Source organism: Sebastes umbrosus, chromosome 3 (genome assembly GCF_015220745.1).
Source record: "Sebastes umbrosus isolate fSebUmb1 chromosome 3, fSebUmb1.pri, whole genome shotgun sequence".
Taxonomy (NCBI): domain Eukaryota; kingdom Metazoa; phylum Chordata; class Actinopteri; order Perciformes; family Sebastidae; genus Sebastes; species Sebastes umbrosus.
In genome coordinates, this window is record NC_051271.1 from 15735954 (window position 1) to 15757565 (window position 21612).

General features: G+C 37.1%; 1 protein-coding gene across 2 annotated transcripts in view; it reads left to right on the top strand.

Moving 5' to 3' along the window:
- Positions 1-2083: 2083 nt before the first annotated feature.
- meis1a (Meis homeobox 1 a) overlaps positions 2084-21612 on the top strand; it is a 62465-nt gene continuing 42936 nt past the window's right edge. The window contains exons 1-7 of one of the 2 annotated variants that reach the window (XM_037764622.1): positions 2084-2302; positions 7087-7609; positions 10948-11186; positions 13371-13512; positions 16300-16350; positions 16459-16509; positions 17176-17322. In XM_037764622.1, the coding sequence (XP_037620550.1) occupies positions 7598-7609; positions 10948-11186; positions 13371-13512; positions 16300-16350; positions 16459-16509; positions 17176-17322 (642 nt within the window). In that variant the 5' untranslated portion in view covers positions 2084-2302; positions 7087-7597. Of the gene's footprint in view, positions 2303-6962; positions 7610-10947; positions 11187-13370; positions 13513-16299; positions 16351-16458; positions 16510-17175; positions 17323-21612 lie in introns of those variants that run through there. The other variant, XM_037764623.1, reaches the window with a different exon arrangement.

A 21612-nucleotide genomic window follows, 5' to 3' on the forward strand; every position in this document is an offset into this window, starting at 1 on the left:
TTGTTGTTATTATTATCATTATTATTATTATCCCTACTATCACTACCATAATAATAATAATAATAATTATTGTTATTATTATTATTATTATCCCTACTACCACTACCATAATCAGAATAATAATAATTATTATTATTATTATTATTATTATTATTATTATTATCCCTACTACCACTACCATAATCAGAATAATAATAATTATTATTATTATCATGATTATGATTATTATTATCCCTACTACCACTACCATAATAAGAATAACAATAATAATAATAATAATTATTGTTATTGTTATTGTTATTAGATTACTATTATTATTACTACTATTACCACTGCCATAATCATGATAATAATAATTATTATTATTATTATCATGATTATTATTATCTCTACTACCACTACCATAATCATAATAATAATAATAATTATTATTATTGTTATTTGATTATTATTATTATTATTACTACTACTACCACTACCATAATCATAATAATTATTATTATTATCATGATTATGATTATTATTACCCCTACTACCACTACCATAATAATAATAAGAATAATAAGAATAATAATAACAATAATAATAATAGTTATTATTATTATTATTATTATAATTGTTATTTGATTATTATTATTATTACTACCACTACCATAATCATAATAATAATCATAATAATAATCATAATAATAATCATAATAATAATAATAATAATAATAATAGTAATAAATAATAATAATAAATAGCAAACTACCAGGAGTAAAGTAATATAAATCTGAACAATTGAATACTAGAAAAAATACAAGGAGCAGTGGCTATGGTAGCCTACAAATAGTAGGCCTAGTATTATTAGAAGGCCTAGTACAATAGTAGTACTAATAGCAGAGGAAGTGGTACAAAATAAATAGTTGTAGTGGTAGTATTAGTGGTAGTGGTGGCAGTAGTAGCAATATAAGTAGATGGAGTGGTGGTAGTAGCTGCAGTAGTATTGGTAATAGTGGACATGGTATCAGTAGGTAGTAGTTAATAAACAACAGTCCAGTTGATATTCCGTTATACTTAATTTTGAGGTCGGATACTTTACTCTGTTTGTAATACTTCACTCTCAGGTCTGATTTACTCTGTTATACTTTGTAATACTTCACTCTCAGGTTTGATACTTTACTATGTTATACTTTGTAATACTTCACTCTTAGGTCTGATATGTTACCCTGTTGTACTTTGTAATACTTCACTCTCCACTACTGACAAGCCCCTGAAAAATATTCTTCAAAATAAGAGCCCCAGTTTATATTCCCATCAATGTATTATCAGCTGACCAGTAAAACAAGCCACTGCTCCTCCTCTGTCATAATTTATAAACTGCTGTGTTTTAGTGACATCTAGTGGCAGAGTCATGTTACTGCAACACCACTTCACATCTGCCCCACAGCTGTTTCTACCTACAATAATCTACAGTGTTTGATGTTTATTTGGTGATGAAATGGTAGACATGACTCTGTGTGTGTGTGTTTTATATTCTTAGACCGTATTTAACTGTGATTCTGTGTTTTCTGTGTCTTTATTTGGTCTTGCTTTATTTGGTGAGTCCAGTGCAGATAGTCAACGTCCTGTCCAGGGATTTTAATGTATCACTAATAAAATCTACTGAGCTTTATATGCAGTTGTGTCAAAACTGTCTCCAGCGTTAGAAACATGGTTGAGGTTATAACAGTCACAGACAAACGGTTCAGCTAGTCAAAATGAAGTCCCATCTTTTACCTTAAAGTAATAAAAATAAAAATGTTGTTATTTTATTATATTTATAACTAATTATTTATTTTTTGCACTATCAGAGCAAGTCGATTAGAATTTAGTAGATTTTAAATCTTATCTTTGCTTTTGTGATAAAATGTTGAGACTGTGTGGTTATTTTATTTTCTATTTAGTCAACATTTTGTTGTGTGCTTTTATTTTGAAGTTCTGTATTGGAGGTGCAGCATCCTTTAGGGGCGGGACATCTGGGTGTGTCGACTTCTCATTGGTTAATTGACTAATCGCCTGCCATCTTGTGTTGTGTATATAAAGGCAGTGCTTCCACCTTCCCTGATGAAGACCATCAGGATGAAGACTGAAAGCTGTTGGTAGAATAAAGTGATGACTCTTTGTTTTTTTCACATTTGGTTATTTTGTAACTCGAGCACGGAGTTGGCTGAACTAGTGAAAGCACACAGTTCCTAAAAGTCACTTTATTATGTGGTCACCATGACGACCAACTGTCACTGAGCCTGAACACACTCTGAGGAGCTGAACACCTGAACAGGTATGTGACCAGCTATCTGCTGCTCTTTCCTTTGATAAAACAGTCCTTAACGCTAGTTGTTTTTCATCTGACAGTCTTTTTTGTTAAAGTTTTGCAGCTAAACTTTGCAAAGTGTGGGTTAGCTGCAGGCGGCTAACAGCTTTGTTTTGTCAACTAGCTAGCTTTTTTATTCCTCTCCTACAGCAGCCCTCCAACGTAAAGAAATAAAGGTTTGTATCCGCTTTTATACCTACCAAGTCATTACTGTAGAGACAGAAAACATACCAGTCTCTAGCCTGATAGTAAGTGGAGCAAGTGAATGATGAGACTCTCCTGAGGTCCAGTGTAGCTTGTAGCAGTCACCCACCCACCTAGCTAGCTATGATTAACCTTAGTGTTAGCTTATAGTAACGTTAGTCAGCTAGCCAAATCTCTACTAGCCTACATACAGAGCCCCACCTGTTTAAAGGTCCCATATCGTGCTCATTTTCAGGTTCATACTTGTATTTTGTGTTTCTACTAGAACATGTTTACATGCTGTAATGTTCAAAAACCCTTTATTTTCCTCGTACTGTCAGCCTGAATATGCCTGTATTTACCCTCTGTCTGAAACGCTCCGTTTTAGAGCATTTTGACGGAATTGCAATGGAATTGCGTTGCTAGGCAACAGCTTGGGTCCATGTGTACTTCCTGTCAGTTGATGACATTCACATACACTGCAACCAGGAATAAACTGGGACACATTTAGAATGCTTGCGTTTAAAATTGTGTCAAGGGTCTAAATATTGTATATTCATGACATCACGAATGGGCAGAAATCTTGACAGCTTGTTTCAAATGCAGAGTTTCTGAATACGGGCTGTGTGTATTTCACTGTGGATTGAGTGTTTCGATACTTTCACAGTATTCATATTGGACTTAAGCCTGCTTTATAGTAAAAAAACATGAAATCTCCCTTTTTTATAATATGGGACCTTTAAGAAATAAATGTAATGTTAGACCTACTTCAATTTATTTTAAAGGCTGTACTCATACTGTAATAATCAGCACGTAGTGTGACAAAAACCATGAGAGAATAACATAATAGCAGCATTGTGTATAATAATATAAGTTATTACATTATGAGAAAATTATTGCATTATATACTAAACAAAAAAAAGTCAAGAGAACCTTAACAGAGATGAAATGTGAAATATTTGTCCCATACATAATTATTCCAGACTGGAATAATAACAATTATTTCACGTTAAAATTCACCCAGTATACAGTATTAAATTTAGCATCATCTCTGTAAAAGATTTGTCATGCATCCAAGAGGCTTCATCAATCTGGAACTGATTGATGAAAATGTTGTCGAGACCAAACAGATAAAATCCAGTTTCTTTAAATGAAGGACTCACCTTGTGTCATGTAAAACTAGAAGGGTTCCTATTAGGGCTGTCAATTGATTCAAATATTTAATCGCGATTAAACGCATGATTGTCCATGATTAAGCGTGATTAATTGCAAATTAATCACACTTTTTTTTTATCTGTTCAAAATGTATCTTAAAGGGAGATTTATCAAGTATTTTATACTCTTATCAACATGGGAGTGGGCAAATATGCTGCTTTATGCAAATGTATGTACATATTTATTATTGGAAATCAATTAACAACACAAAACAATGACAAATATTGTCCAGAAACCCTCACAGGCACTGCATTTAGCATAAAAAAATATGCTCAAATCATAACATAGCAAACTCAAGCCCAACAGGCAACAACAGCTGTCAGTGTGTCAGTGTGCTGACTTGACTATGACTTGCCCCAAACTGCATGTGATTATCATGAGGTGGGCATGTCTGTAAAGGGGAGACTCGTTGGTGCCTTGAGGTCAGAGGTCAAAGGACCCCTTTGAAAATGGCCATGCCAGTTTTTCCTCGCCAAAATTTAGCGCAAGTTTGGAGCGTTATTTGACCTCTAGTTTTCTAGTTCCATATGATGCCAGTATCTTCACTCTAGCTTCAAAACTGGCCTAAAAATCACAAAGTTGCATTAGTGCGTTAAAGAGATTAGTGGCGTTAAAACAATTTTTTAAATTTTTTTTCTCTTGATCATAGGTTGGAACAAACATGGAGCACCTCCAACAGGCTGAGATGACAAGGCCATACTCCTACGTCCTAGGGCTGGGCAATACGGAGAAAATCTAATATCACTATATTTTTGACCAAATACCTCTATATTGATTTTGCGACAGTGTTGTAGGGTTGACTGTTGGTGCTTTTACAAAACATTTGCACAATAACATTTTTGATAAATAATCATCAGTAATGTGCATATAATTACTAAGTGGAGCTATACAGTCTGGTATATTCAGAAAATTACTTCACTTACTGTAATGCAGCCTTTAAAACTAGGAAAAGACAACACTTATGCCATATTACGATATCCAAAATCTAAGGCGATATCTAGTCTCATATCACAATATCGATATAATATCGATATGTTGCCCAGCCCTACTACGTCCTATCCCAAATGTAAAGTAAAATGTCTTTGGAATTTTTTTTAGAGATCTTTGTGTTTATTATTGCAGGTATTTATGATTTGCATTACAACCTTTATTTTGGATTAGGTGTACACATCCAAGTTATTTTATATACAGTCTATTTAAATAACATAAGTACATATTTTACAGCAAGGAAAATGATAATAACCCATTTATGAGGTCAAATTAACCAGCATTCTAGTCAATATGAACCAATATTTGGGTTGAATGTTGGGTTGTTTTTTTAGTGTGTGTGATCGGCACATCAGTGGGATAAGGAGAGAAGTATGGCGATTTACACCAAAAAGAGTATGAGAACATTTACACCTGATACCAAGTAATAATGCAGTAAAAGGAAAAGACTAATTTAATTAATATAATCTAATCACATTACATTGTGACTCAGTGAGCCCACAGTGACACTGGGCCTAAACACCAACATTAATATTTTTATGTCAGAAATAATATTTTATATGTACAGTAGGCTTTTTGGATAATGCATTTATTCATTATTTTACTGTAAATCAGAAACAGTTTTATTGCCAAGTAGATTTGCACTTAAAAGTAAGTAAGTAAGCAAGTTTTAAAATCCACCAGATGTCACTGTGCTGCTGCATTTGAAGCCACACAAAGCTCAATTTATTATAGGTTATTATGAGAGATTATTATGAGGTTGCAGCTCATGTTTGGTAAATGTTTATGTTCAAATCACCTCTGATGAAATGTGAACTCATGATGAAACATCTTTAATATGATTAGTAATAAATGAGAGTGCTCTGGCTGGTGTTAACGCTTTACAAACACTAGATGGTGCAGGTGTACAAGAGTTCAGCAGTATGTGCAAACAAAGTGAATCTACTACACTTTATTTTCTCTCCCACATTTAAAACTTTGACTTGACGTTATTTCTTTTTAAAAACACAGATTTATCTTCTCGGTAAACTAATGACAGTAGTGACAAGTTACTGCACCATCCAAGATTGGTGACGAAAGCAAAGTAAAATAGTATCATTAGAGGGAAAAGAAATCATGGAGTTATCATTAATGTAGGAATATTATGTCAGAAATATAATGGCCTGAATGATTTAATGCTGCTGTCAAACATTTAAACGATCAACTCGTTACTGACTCGGGTTTAAATGGAAAATAAAAAAGACATTTGTCAAATATGTTATTATTAATTTGGCAATTTACTGCATACTATTTATTCTGTTCTTTTACTCGGAGCCAGATTAACCTACTGTGGCCTCTGTGCTGTGGGTCCCTCTTGACCTCCTATTGTCACACTCTGTGTGCATTTATTTATTATTTAGTAATTAGTTTGTGGTAATTTGACTAAGTTTATCTGCACAAAGTAAGCACAATATAAACTAAACACCCTAAAACTAGTTTTTAACTCAGGGGCCCCTCTCATTATATGGTGCTTTAGTTCAAACAGCATTAACTAACACATTTGCAGTTAATCAAATTACCACAAACTATAACTGTCACATTGTAAACCAGGAGTCTTCGGCCCACTGAAGTTCTGGTGACTTTTACTTTATAGATTTGTTTTTAATCAAAATGTTTACTTTGAAAAGGAGTTTTATTATATTGTTGTGTTGAAACGTAGTTGTCCTTAAGGTATACGTTACAAACACCATGCCAAAGTAATTTCTGTAGTTACAATGAATTCCTCAATTATCAGACACATTTGTCTCCTCACAGTCCCTCCATCCAAAAGTTAGATAAAAAACAATAGAATGGGATAATTAAAAAACAAAAACAAAAAAACAAACAAGCATATACATACTCACACAGTTACATATGCACATATATACACATCAGCACACAAGCATACAAAAGACTATAATTCAGTTGATTGAAAAGCCATTTTATAAAAGTGGGTTTTAAGAAGGGATTTAAAAGTTGTGACAGAGTCTGCTGATCTGATCTGGTCTGCTGAAAAAGAAGATACTACTACTGGCTGGAGTCTCTGCTCCTTTAAGTGAGAAAAGAAACTATACACGAACATACACATACACATACACACATACATACATACATACACACATACATATACATAAAAATAGAAAATATAGAAAATATAATACAAATAATTATGATAATAATGAATAAATGAATAAAATAAAATTCAAAAAAGGATAAAGAAGATACTACTACTGTCTGGAGTCTCTGCTCCTTTAAGTGAGAAAAGAAACTATTCACTCCACTCCTCTCCTCCTCCTCCCTCCTCCCCTCCCTCCTCCCTCCCTCACACCCTGACGGCCTGCTCTGAGACGAGGGAGGAGGAGGAAGCCGCTTTGCCGGAGCTGCGATGGGGATTTGAACGCACCTCCGCAGCGCAGAAGACAGCGCTGCACGGCACGGCCCGGCTCAGAGCGCAGCGCAGCGGGCGGGACCGCCTCACTTTATCCCCCCGGTTTGGATGTAACCTGATCGGATTCGGCCTTACTGACTGAGCGGTTGATTGGTTGGTTGGTTGGTTGTGTGGTCGCTTGGAGCTGGAGGCCGGTAGCAGGACAGCTTTCTGCCCGGACTGGTGCTGCTGCTGGTGGCCGAGCGGAGTGTCGCCGTCGGTCGGTTGGTTACCGTGGAGACCGGAGAGGAGTGTCGCCTTCAGGGACCCGCAGCGGCTGCTCTCTCTCTGTGTGTTTGTGCGTTTCTCTCTCTGCTGGATGGACTCGGTTACACACGGGATTAAGTGATTAACGCTCCGGTACCGGGGAGTTGGATGTGTGTTTTGCCCCGCGGGAAGTCACCTGGAGTCCGGCTGGAGAGACGGAGCCGATGGCACAACGGGTGAGTAAAAATTACAACTTTTATTAGAGAGATGATGAGAGAGGATGAGAGAGGATGGTTTGTCTTCAGGGTTGACTTCAAAGTTTGATGTTCAATAAACTGAGTTTGGATTTCTGGAAAACACTGAATCACTTTTTTTTTTTTTAAATTGACAGAAAACTGTGATTAAACAGGATTTAAACTATTAAACTAATGAATAAATTAACCCTTATTTGGAAATATAATCTTTTTTTTTTTTTTTAAATCAATAATAACAAGTTTATTTGTAGAGCATTTTCAAGCACAAAGCACAAAGTGCTTTCCAAGGAAATTCACATCATATACAACAGAATACACTGAAACATAAATAATTAAATATAAAAAACAATAGAATGGGAAAATAAAGATCATATTAATATTAACGTTGTTTCTTATAGCTATTCATATTTCCCATTTTAATTCACGAACTATAGTAATGATTCAAACTTTCTCCCGTGCGTAAAGATAATCAATTTAACTTTTCACAGGAAAAATTAATTTCATAGTTTTCTCTCTTTATTTTTTTTTAAAAAGCATTTTTTTTTACAAATTTACAAACAATTTAGACACAATGCATATTATAAAGAAACCAAATTGTATTCGTATTAACACATTTATATAAAAGAAATTCCATGCACACTTGAAAACTTTTGATTGAGTAAATAATAACTGCAACAGTGTAACAAATAAATAAAATTATATTCACTTCAGTGAGCACAGAATTAAAGAAAGAAAAATAAATGTCAGCTGCAGGAGATCATTTCTAAACTTACAAATAGAGAAAGTCTTTTAGGGATCTAAATAATTATATTTTTCATAATAAAAGTTGCTGTGATTTGAAGAAACTTACTCACGATTTATTTTGTTAATTTTGAATTTTTTAGGCCTTAAAGTTTTTCTTCAGTTGATTTATGACAAAAGTTTTAGGTTAAAAAAAACTTTAAACTTTTTTAATTCCACCAACAAAATGTATGAACGTTGCAACATTTTTATCAGAAGTTCTATGTTCTAAATTCTAAGTTCTATTTTCTAAGTTCTATATTCTAATCTCATAGAAACACTTTGTTCCACATTCAGCGGACTGTCGTTACCGGATCAGTCGCTGTGTTTTCGGCTCAGAGGCCGTTTGAGCTTCAGCGGCGGAGAATAAAAAACATTTTATTTTGTTAGTTTCACAACTGATTAAATCTGTTCAACCGGAACTGATGGAGCTCAACACACAAACAGTTCAATAAAGATTTCCTCAAATGAAAACATTTATTCAAACTCTTTTGTTCACATGGCGGCTGTTTTGTCGAGGTCAAAGTTTAAACTGTGTTTTATTGATTATTGATCAGTGATCGGTCTAATCAGAGCCCATATATACACAGAGACACTTTTACGAGAGGTTCTTTTAAACTTTATTATAACATAAAAAAAACTTTTTATTAAATAAATATCTGACAGATTATGTAACGAATTTTCGGTCACAGTAGAGAGACCTGTAGCTGTTTATGTTAAATTAGGAAAATGAATTAAAAATAAAGAAACCAACAGAAATGTTTTAAGCAAAGAAAAATTATACAAAATAATAAATTCCCTTTTATTTAAATAGAATTAAAAAAGATTTTTTTTTGTCACAAATCACTTTTTGGCCTAGTAATGAAGATACACAGTCTGGAAGTTAAAACACATAAGTCATAAAGAGATTATATAAATATATCAGGTTCTTTATAGGAACAAAACTGAAATCATGTTTTCAATTTTTTAATTATAACAGATTTTTATTTTCTTACAATGGCTGTTTTTGTTCTTATTGCTTTGGAGATTTTTTTATTAATTAGTGTGCGCTTACCTCTATATTTAAAATTGGTTGAAATAAAAGCATATAAAGACCCACAAACACAGTCTTTAAAAGAAAAAACAAAATGATAAACATGCTTCATTTATAAAAACAAACTGCTTGAATATGTTAATTTTTATAAACCTTATGTTCTTATGTAGATTGCAGCATTTAAAAGTGTAAACTTATTTTGATTTACTACAAAATCACTTTATGTATCATGTTAGAAATTATACAGATACTTAATATTAGGCATAAACATTTTAGAACAATTCCTGTTTTCTTTCTGAAAATACAATAGACTTTTGGCCACAAAGTGAAGTCAAAGTTAATTAAGTATTTGAGAAAATGTACAGGGGGTTGAACAATACTAATATTATTCAAAATAAATTACACCTGCACAGTGCAGTCTGATATTTATAAGATTTATAATGTTTCTGTCTGAGATGTTTAAACTTAATTGTTGTTTTTCATTCAACTGCATCATGTTTTAAAGTGTTCATATTATTTTGTCCACCCCCTATATAGATTATTCCCCAGTGTTTTGTGTCAAGTGTGATGTTTTTCTTTTTAAAGGAAAAGTTAACATGGAATTTACTGTTTTAATTTGAATGATTTTTATCTGAAAATTAATTTAAAAACTGTTAACTCTTTCACAGTAAATAAACCAGGGGTGGACACAATAATAGGAACACCTGAACAATGTGATCTAATACAACAGCCCTGCAACAAATAGTTCTGTTTTGGTTGTCAGAGACGTTTTAATTCCACCTTGTTGTTAGATTTTAATGTTATTTTGTCGATATTTGTATTTAACGTGGAAAACTTCACTTCTGCTTCAACAGGTTTCAGGGTGTTTTTATTTTGAAAATTCAACATACTGAATTATAGGCCTACATTTTATAAGATTGTGAGAACATTAAACTGTAAAACACCGACTGGGTGTTTAAAAGTTTTCTATTTTCCCAAAGCATTGCAGTATTTGTCACGTTAGAGGAAATAAACAAGGGGGTGGACATAATAACAGGAACACCTGTAGCATATAGTCGTTTTTTGTTGACACTGTTTGTGAGAGGTGTTGACTCCTCTCTCTGGTCACCTTTTGAGGTTTTGTTCGATTAGATTAAATTATATTTCCGTGTGTTAGAGCTATTTTTTCTTTTACATAAATGGAAAAAACACCCACCTAATTTTTCTTTAAAGAATAGTCTGATTCTTTTTATTTTTAGGCACAAAAGCAGTCAAATTAGTGTTTCTTTTTCTGAAATAAGCATTGATTTTTGTGTCTGTTTGTGTCATTTTATTGTGTTTACTGAGGCATCGCTCTTTTAAATTATACTCAAGTCCATTAAACATCTTCACCCTGCTTATAAACCCTGCATACAGTTTTTATCGTTCACATTTATCTGCGTTTCGACCTCTCCTGAGGTCAGCGAACAGCTCCTACAGGACTGCTCAAGAGGTCAAAGGTCACACATCTCTTATCTCTGTGTTCCAGTATGAAGACCTGGCCCACTACGGGCTGGAGGGGGTGGGTGGGGTGTATGGAGACCCACACCACCATCACCACCACCATGCCGCTGCCGCCCGCTCCCTGCAGGCCGTGCACCTGGCTGCCGCCGCCGCCGCTGCTGGCCCTTACCCTCCACACCAGTACGCCCAGTCCACCCACACAAGCGGCAGCATGGGCTCCACGGCCGGGGACGCCGTCAAGAGGGACAAAGACGCCATTTATGGGTATGATTAGTTTACTCACACTGTAAAAAAAAGAAAAAAGGACTCATGAGGACAAAAAAAGCTCTTTCAGAACAGTTTTCTTTTTCTGTGAAAACAGTTTCATGTTTGATTTATCTGTTTAACTTCTCACTGTTTGGGACTGAGCTACACGCCGTTCCATTCCAGGCTGAGCTGAGCCAGACCAACGATATCTGAGTGTGTTAGTATGATGAAATGAAGCCTGCTGCTTGTTCACGAGGAGGTCAGAACAGAAACAGACGCCTCAACAGTTGTGGAAGAAGTAGATTCAGCTCTTTACCGTCTTTATCAGCTCCTGATTCTGTATATCTGATTTTACTTGAGTAAAAGTAGCAACACCTAAATGTAGAAATACTCCATAAGTAAAAGTCCCACAATCAAAATCTTACTTCAGTAAAAATACAACTATGAGCAGGAAGTATCAAAAGTAAAAGTACTCATTATGCAGAAAAATGACTCCTGTCAGCGTGTTGTTGCCTGCTCAGTATATCATTGTGTTATTATAAGTGCAAGGTTGAGCTATTTTAAATGTATATGGGCAGATTAATCTGTAAAGTAGCAATGCATTTTATTTCATTATGCTCATTGTAAGGCTGTCAAGGCAGCTTTATTTATGATGCACATTTCATTACAAAGAAACTTAATGTGCTTTATATAAAAAAAGAAACTCAATGTGCTTTACATAAAAAAGAGGCATAAAAAAACCCACCAAGCACATGCAATTTAGTGGTATAACTACAAAGTTAACAATAAAAACAAAAGAAATATATTTATTCATACACCCAATACACACACCCACAATGTTCATAGGCCTGAGAAAGCAGTTTTTTTTTTTGCTTAGCTTTAAATGTACATACTGTTTTCAGGCTTTCCAGAGGGCTGGTCCACAGTAACTAAATACGCCTTTACCAGCTCCTGATCTTATTCTGGGTTAGGGCTATAATTATATGTTAACGCAAATTTGTTTTAACACCACTAATTTCTTTAAGGCTCAGTTTTAAAGCTCAAGTGAAGATATGGCATCATATGAAACTAGAAACCTAAAGAATCCTTTGGTACCAACTATTTCATACTAGCTGGTCGCAAAGGAGGCTAAATAACGCTCCAAACTTGCTCTAAATTTCGGCGAGGAAAAACTGGCATGGCCATTTTCAAAGGGGTCCTTTGACCTCTGACCTCAAGATATGTCAATGAAAATGGGTTCTATGGGTACCCACGAGTCTCCTCTTTACAGACATGCCCACTTTATGATAATCAGTTTGGGGCAAGTCATAGTCAAGTCAGCACACTGACATACTGACAGCTGTTGTTGCCTGTTGGGCTTGAGTTTACCATGTTATGATTTGAGCATATTTTTTATGCTAAATGCAGTATTCTTTCTGGACAGGTTTCTGGACGATATTTGGCATTGTTTTGTGTTGGTTATTGATTTTCAAAGCAAGCATATTTGCCCACTCCCATGTTGATGAAAGTATTGAATACTTCTCCCTTTAAGGTACATTTTGAACAGATAAAAAAGATGTGCGATTCATTTGTAATTAATCGTGATTAACTATGGACATCATGTGATTAATTGCGATTAAATATTTTAATCAATTGACAGCCCTATTCTGTTTACAACCAAAAAAGCCACTGAGGTCTGTTGGGGGTCAGAAATATCCTGGGGAGATGAACCATGTGACAAAAACTACATAGTTAGCTATAGGAAAAGATCGTGGTTTGGCTTAAAAAAACTCCGGAAGTGGCGGTTCTTAAGTACGGAAGTTATGTCACAAATCAACTTTGACTTCTGGTTTCAAACGGGACACAAACACCGGTCTCCTGACCTCTTTTGTGCTGACCATCACAAACAAAAATTTAAATTTGTGTCTATGTACACAAATCAATACATTAACTTTTGGTATTATTTCACAAACTCCTGTGCGACTGTGTTTGGGTAGAGACGGCAATTTAAAGGATGGATACCTCCAAACATGAGCAACTTTCTGTAATATATGTTTGTTTGTTTTCTTATAATTTGCACTAAACGCTTGAATTTTTCTCCTTTTTTTCGTTTATAAAAGTGCTCTTAAGATGATTATTCTAAATCTTTCTCATTGATTCTCAGTTTGAGGCAGCTTGTGTTACAGTCTGAGCTGATCTTCCTCCCTTCTCTCTCTATTTCAGACATCCTTTATTCCCTCTGCTCGCACTGATTTTTGAAAAATGTGAATTGGCGACCTGCACGCCGAGAGAGAGCGGCGTGGCCGGAGGAGACGTCTGTTCCTCAGATTCCTTCAACGAGGACATCGCCGTCTTCTCCAAACAGGTACAGAAACACACATTTCATCCACGTGTCAGAGTTAATACAGAACAGATCTGCAGGATCAGAAAGGGCCAGGGCCGGATTAATCCTTGAGGGGGGCCCCTGGGCCCCTGAGCTGTGGGCCCCAGCTGACCCCCCCATTTATCCCACTTTCTGTGCATTGTGTGTTTATTAGTCTGTGGTGTTCAAAGTGTTCAATTTGTTTACTTAAAATACTCCACTACAAATAAATAAACCCTCATTTCAGCCAGCAAATTCAACAATCAGTGGACATAAATGAGAAGCCGCTTCTGTCTGAAATCAGACCTGTTGTTTAAAAAGTGCTAAGAATTTCAATGGAAAATCTGCCAACGTTATCACTGCTGGTTTTGGCTTAAATGACTACAAACTTATTACCACACAGTGAACCTGGAGCCTCCGGGCCCCCTGGAGCTAGTTTTATGCTTGCCTTAGTGCAAGGGCGAGCAAAAAATGACGTTGTGACTCTTGGTCGTGCATCCCCTAATTTTCATGCCTCTGTGCCGGCGACAGCTGTGGCTGGAAGCATCATGTTTTGGGGTTGTCTGTCTGTACGTACGTACGCCCGTCCATCCCATTCTCATGAACGCGATATCTCAGGAACACCTGGAGGGAATTTCTTAAAATTTGGCACAAATGTCCACTTGGACTCCAGGATGAACTGTGGTCAAAGGTCATTGTGACCTCACAAAACACGTTTTTGGCCGTAACTCAAGAATTCATATGCTAATTATGACAATTTCACACAATGTCTAACAGGATAGAATGATGAAGTGATGTAAACTGCGACTTGACTTGTTGGCGGAGGCATACAACTGCGAGGCGGTAATGCTAGTTGTAAATAGGCACCCGCTGCGTGCACAGGGATTTTCAGGCATGACTGCCACAAATACTGATAAAAGCTTAAAGCTGCAGTGGGTAGAAATGGAGCAAATATAATTAAAAAAAGTTATTTTTATAAAATGGTCACTATATATCTTGACAGTAGTACATGAGACAGGTAATCTGAAAAAAATCATGTGCTTCTGTGTCCTCCGTTGTCCTCCGGTGCTCCTAATGGCATCTGCAGGATTTCACAGACCGGAGGAAAACAACCAATCAGAGCCGATCTGGAGTCTGCCGTCCAGTTGCCGTCTATGAGAGCCAGGAGTCAATCACTCGCAAACTCCGGTCAAACTAGGCAGCGCTGATCAAATATGAATCAATATTATGTTACTGTAATGCCTCATCTTGTAGTGTACTGTTTAGCTGGTAAATGAGAAAGTTTGAGACCCGTCAGCCATGTTGAGATCAGTTGAAGAAATACCAAGCACCGCCCACCAGCCAGAGCACAGCCAATAGGAACGCTCATAGGAATGCTCTCTCTGAAATGACCTGTGATTGGTCAAAGTCTCCCGTCACAGGCTACATTTTTAAAACCTGAAAACAGAGCCATGAGGAGGTGCAGAAGTCTAGTTTTCTCTCAGAACATTTGAATTACAATATGCTGAAAGGTTATTATTGAATTTTTGCCCAATGATGTTAAAGAAAATGTTGCCTACTGAAGCTTTAACTTAAATTAAGAAGTAAAATAATTAATTCCTTTTCACTGTTCTTATATTTATATCTCAGTATTTTAGAAAGACGACAATTTGTTTTTAAATGCTGCTAAAAGAATCTACATTTGAGTAAATAATTTGACAGCCAAATCATTTTTTTTACAGAATATTCAACCTTTCAACCTACGTTTCATTATAATTAGGGCAGTCAGTTGATTAAAACATTTAATCGCAATTAATCCTGTCCATAGTTATTCATGATTAATCACATTTTTTATCTGTTCAAAATGTACCTTAAAGGGAGATTTGTCAGGTATTTAATACTTTTATCAACAGTGGACAAATCTGCTGATTTTATGCAAATGTATGTATATATTTATTATTGAAAACCAATTAACAACACAAAACAATAACAAATATTCCTCATAAACCCTCACAGGTACTGCATTTAGCATAAAAAATATGCTCAAATCATAACATGGCAAACTGAAGCCTAACAGGCAACAACAGCTGTCAGTATGTCAGTGTGCTGACTTGACTATGACTTGCCCCAAACTGCATGTGATTATCATAAAGTGGGCATGTCTGTAAAGAGGAGACTCGTGGGTACCCATAGAACCCATTGTCATTCACATAACTTGAGGTCAGAGGTCAAGGGACCCCTTTGAAAATGGCCATGACAATTTTTCCTCGCCAACATTTAGCCTCCTTTGTGATAAGCTACTATGACATGGTTGGTACCAATGGATTCATTAGGTTTTTTAGTTTCATATGATACCAGTATCTTCACACTAGCTTTAAAACGGAGCCTGCTACAACCTAAAATCACAAGTTGCGTTAATCCGTTAAAGAAATTTGCGTTATTGCGTTAAGTTTGACAGCCCTAATTATAATACCTTTGTTGTTCCAAACATTTGACTCATTTCTTTACATGGATTGTATAAAGGCGATAAAGTATGTCCTTTAATATATGATATGATTTTACAGTTAATTACGGTGTTTTGACTCGTTGACTTCTTGCTTCTTCACAGAACATTTTGTTTGTACACCCCCTGGCGTTTCGAAGAATAGCGTGTTGAGCGTAAACGCCTTTGTGTGTGCTCGTGGCTTGCACGCCATCTGTGGTGGCCCAAGCCACTGTGCCTCGCACAAGAATAAACAAAGCTTGAGGATCCGGGCCCCAGGGCAGTTGGCTGTGTTGTTTGATAATTATAATATTTTTTTCTGTGTCTAGCTCCGATCAGAGAGGCCTTTATTTTCATCAAACCCAGAGCTGGATAATTTGGTAAGTTATATTATTACTATTACACTGTTGTGATTTTAAATACCATTATATTATAAAAGTGTTTATTTTTTATCTCACTTGTACATTATTATCCTTTGTTGTTTTCAGATGGTCCAGTCGATACAAGTGCTGCGCTTCCACCTCCTGGAGCTGGAGAAGGTCAGATTTGTTTCAGTGACCTTTGACCTTTTTATTTATCAGACTCCAATTTGACCAACGTCTGTTGCTATATATAAAGTAATGACATTAAAGCAAAGATGTCCACTGTGCTGGTAATCCAAGTTTAATCCTGAACAAAAAAACACGGTGATCTTATAGTATTCCAATGATATCACCGTTACGTTCCTAGAATTTTAGGTATTATACATCTACATGCAGTGGTGAAAGAAGTGCTCAGATACTTTACTTTTGTAGGAGCAGAGAAACCATGATCTAAAAATACTCCATTGCAAGTAAAAGTCCTGCATTCAAACTGTTACTTAAGTAAAAGTACAGAAGTATTATCAGCAAAATATACTTAAAGTATGAAAATTAAAAGTAATCATTATGAATTGCTCCTTTCAAAGTGTTATATTATTATAAAATATTCAGTTTTTATCACTAATGAAAACATGTAAGAGCATTTTGATGTTGTACTTCGTCAATGTGGAGCCAATTTGAGATACTTTGTGTACTACTGTAGATTAGTAGTATAGTACTGTATCATCATGATTTTTGATGTAAAAATGCATAAAATGGAAATACTCAATTCAAGTATAAGCATTTAAAAATTGTACTTAAGTACAGCACTTGAGTAAATGTACTTTGTTTATATTTTATTTCCAGGTTCATGAGCTTTGTGATAACTTCTGTCATCGATACATCAGCTGTCTGAAAGGGAAAATGCCGATCGATCTAGTTATAGACGACAGAGACGGAAACAAATCGGACAGCGAGGACTTCATCAGGTCATCAGGGAACAACATTGATCAGGTGAGCTCGCCGTCACTTCCTGGAACTTGACGATACTTTCGTGCATCCACACTGAACGCCATATCTTGGAAACACCTTGATCGAATGTCTTCTAAAATTTGGCACAAACGTCCATTTGGACTTGAGGAGGAACTGATTCAATTTTGGTGGTAGAAGATCAAAGGCCAAGGTCACTGTGTCTTCACGTCTGTCCCATTCTCGTGAACGCCTGGGTGAAGAGCTGGTCCACTGTTCTACGACCAGGACAGAGTCAGCATTGCTCACCCTGGATCTGAGGTCCAAAGCTTCCTTTCCAGCACCCGGTCATAAACTTTCCCAGCGAAGCTGAGCTTTGTGATACCCCAGCTGTCAATCATGATATCACACTCTCTTTTTATTGCATCAAATAACGAATTAAAACCAAACGTACAAGAAAACAACACTTGAACATACATCAGCGTGATAAGAACTTCCTAAAATGACGGGAACCATCTTTGGGGAAATTTTATTTGATGTGTACTTTGACTTTTTAGTTTGGCCCATATCCCATCCACTAACATGGAGGGGGCGGGATTTATGACCTTTACTGCAGCCAGCCACCAGGGGGCAATCCAGATGTTTTGGCTTCACTTTTGGGGAGCTATCATGTCGTCCATCTTTATATACTAAGGTCCAGAGCCTTCAGCATCTCAGGCTGAATCTCATCCACACCTGGCACCTTGGCGCTTAGGAGCTTCTTAAGAGACCTCTGGGATATGGGTGCCTCCTCCATGGAGGACATGGTGGTCGGGTTCAGGAGTTCTGTAAAGTGCTCTTCGACCGCTCGACAATATCCCCAGAGCGGGTCAGCAGTTCTCCTCCCCTATTGAACACAGCCTGAGCCAAGCCCTGCTTTCCCATCTGACGGTTTGCCAGAACTTCCTTGAGGCCAAACGAAAGTCCATAGCCTCCTCGAACTCCTTCCCACACCCAGGTTTTTGCTTTGGCGACCACCAAAGCTGCAGCCCCTCTGCCATGACTAACACAGGAGTCCAATAACTCAGGTTCAGATCAGGCGGACTATTCCCCTCCAGTTTTCTCTATCTTTATGAGCGTTTGATGTGGAAAACTTGTACATGAGGTCAATCCTCAGTTAGATGAATACAAGTCAAGTCAATGATTCTCAGTTGTCCTTACTTTAATATCTAAGTTTATTGCAACACAAGTCCGATCAGAGAAGCTCTTGGCACAGCACGACTACAGCGATATACCAAAAACTTAAAATAACATTACATTCACTCAGCCTATATACTATCCCAAACAATCCCAGTCTTTGCCATGGGAGTCAAGAACATCTACAAGGTGCTCATCTTATCTTAACCTCCAGCCACCCGGAACAAAGCCTCCCAACATAAAGCATGTAAAGGGTGAAGGACTTTAAAAAAGGTCTCTTAGGTTAAATACCATGAAAGCATGATTTTTCTAAAACAGTGTTGAAGTCCCCCGGCAGAACCATAGAGTCCCTATATGGTATCCTTTCCAGGTACCCCACCCAGAGACTCTAATACTTTTTGTCCACCAAAATTAGCGCAATAACAATAGGTGATGGACTTCTTTCCCATTGCCAGTAGATTAGTATGCCTTTCTGTTGGTGTGTCACGTTTGACACACCAATGAGGTTAGTAAACATTACAAATGTTACGGTGATTACTTCTTTGTTATATCTGTTACTTCAGTCTCTCTTTCAAACTCTCAAACCAGAGTTTGTGGGAACAGTGGAAAGACTAACAAAGACGGTTTTGATGAGTTTTATTTTGTTTCTGTCGAGTTTGGATGAAGTGTGTTTTAAGGCGATCAGTGAGGTAAAATTACTGTTTCTGTCAATGGAGTCTGGGGGCTTTGAGGAGAGCATAAAATGGTTGTTTCTTTTCACATGTAACTCTGTGAATCAAGTATATTTTTCGGCCAAACCAGAGTTGGTGATTGTTTGAACAGTAGAAAGGCTAACCAAGGTGGTTTGGATGAGTTTCATTTTGTTTCTGTCGAGTTGAATGAAGTTGTTTCGATGATCAGTGAGATAAAATTACTGTTGTCTGTAATTGTATGTTTTGTACATTAATAAATTATAATAATCGTCCAAATCTCAGTTGATTGTGTTTATTTTACATTCACTTCCACCTGCATTACATCGTGGCGGAAAAGGGGCGAAAAATAGTGTGTCCATTGCCGATTGTAGGGGGCTAAATATGGCCCAACACTTAGTCGGTAGTGCATAGTGTGCATAGGCACAAACAACAGTCAGCCTTCCTCTCAGCAACTTGTAAGCCCCTTTCCCACTGGACTAAAAACCCAGTAACATCTGGCTTTTGTCGCTAATGGTAAAGGTTCATTCCCGGGATATAACTCTGCAGTAGTCACGGGTGTTTATCGGCTCCAGCTCGGCAGCGAGGGAAATATGACACCCGGGTGGACACGCACATTTTTACCCCTTTTCCCAGCGCGATGCTACATGACGCTCGTTGAAGAGAAAGTGAAGTAAAATTAACAGGGATTTGGACAATAATTATAATTTATTAATATACAAAACCTACAATTACTATGCTCTCCTCAAAGCCACCAGACTCCAGTCAGACAACAGTCATTTTACCTCGCTTGATCATCGAAACAACTTCATTCAAACTCGACAGAAACAAAATAAAACTCATCAAAACCGTCTTTGTTATTCTTTCTTTGAAAGAGAGACTGAATAAGTATCAGATATAAAAAATAAAGTAACCACCGTAACATTTCCACTGTTTACTAACCCTGCTTCGTGCATCCGTGACGTCGTAGGTGACACAGCAGGAAAAAATACCTAGAAAGGCCAGTGCAACTGCACGGCATACTCGCTTTGGGAAAGGAGTCCATTGCCTATTTTTGCGAGTATTCCTGTGTTTAAAAAAACCTGCATATATGCGCTAATTTTGGTGGGAAAATGGTATTCGAGGCGACCCTCTTGTTCTCCGGGAAGAACTCTAACACTGCAGCGCTCAGCCGAGGGCTTACATCTGCCCGGCGCTTCTCACCCTGGGCAACGCAGACAATAGGAGAGAGTCCAGCCCCTCTACAGGAGTTTGGTTCCAGACCCAGTGTAAGGCGAGCCCAACTCTATATCCACCTCCCGCACAAGCTCTGGTTCCTTCTCGCCAGAGAGGTGACGTTCCACGTCCCTAGAACCAGTCTGTGATGCCAGCCGTCTGTCAGCACACCTTTGCGTTGAGTTAAGACTATTTTGTCAAACTATATTATTCCATTTTTTGGCTGCAATAGAAGCAGCTCTGCAGGGTTTATTAAAAAAAGCTGAAATGTTGAAATCCCCCAAAAAGGGAAAATGGAATATGAGCAGATATATTTGATCATCCAGCTGCAGGAGTCACATCTGCTGTTGGAAACAAGTCAGTTTTAAACAGGCTGTGTGTTCATCTGTCTGATCTCACACACACACACACACACACACACACTGATCTTTTTTCTTTTCTTCTTTTCTCTCTTTTCCCAGAGAAGCAGGAATAATAGAGGTGAAAAGTCAGGTTGTGTCTGTTTTCCGAGCCAGCCGAGCAGGTTTTAAATCAGCTCTCAGCAGCCACTTGTCAGGCCTTTAACCCTTTAATCACCCAGAAGTGTGAACTCCAGCAGCTTAGTGTCGGATGACCAGCAGCTCCAAAGCCCTGGTTTCATTTTCAAGTGCCTTCTTTTTGGTCGGATGATACACTGATAATCCTCCTGCTCCTTCTTGTTTTTTAGTCTCCATCTTTGTTACTGAGCGCTCAGAGATGAGGTGTTTCTGCGCTGATCAACTGTCAATCAAACAGAGTGACTTTCTGTAGGTGGTGCTATTCTGAGTCTGAGACATAGACTGTATAAGAAGCGGACATATTCACCATGACATCATCCATTGGTTTGTGGACTGCTGTTTTGAGTTTGGCATTTTGGCCGTCGCCATCTTGCTCCTTTGCAACCAGAGGTGACACGGAAGGGTGGGGCTAAGCACATATAAATATTAGTAGGCGACTAAAAAGGTTATAATTAACTTCCATGAACTGAAAACACACTGGGAAAAGTTTAAAGTAACGAAGACGAAAACACGGAGAACTCCCAGACCAGAACAATCTGTCAATCACAAGGTAGCCACGCCTAAAGCATCCCCTGCTTTATGGTCTATTTGACTCTAAATGGGACCATAATTTAGTAAATGAACATCATGCTGTATTGAAGAAGACTTGAAACTAGCGATTGAGACCATAAACTCATGTTTACAATGTTTACTGAGGTAATACATCAAGTGAGAAGTAG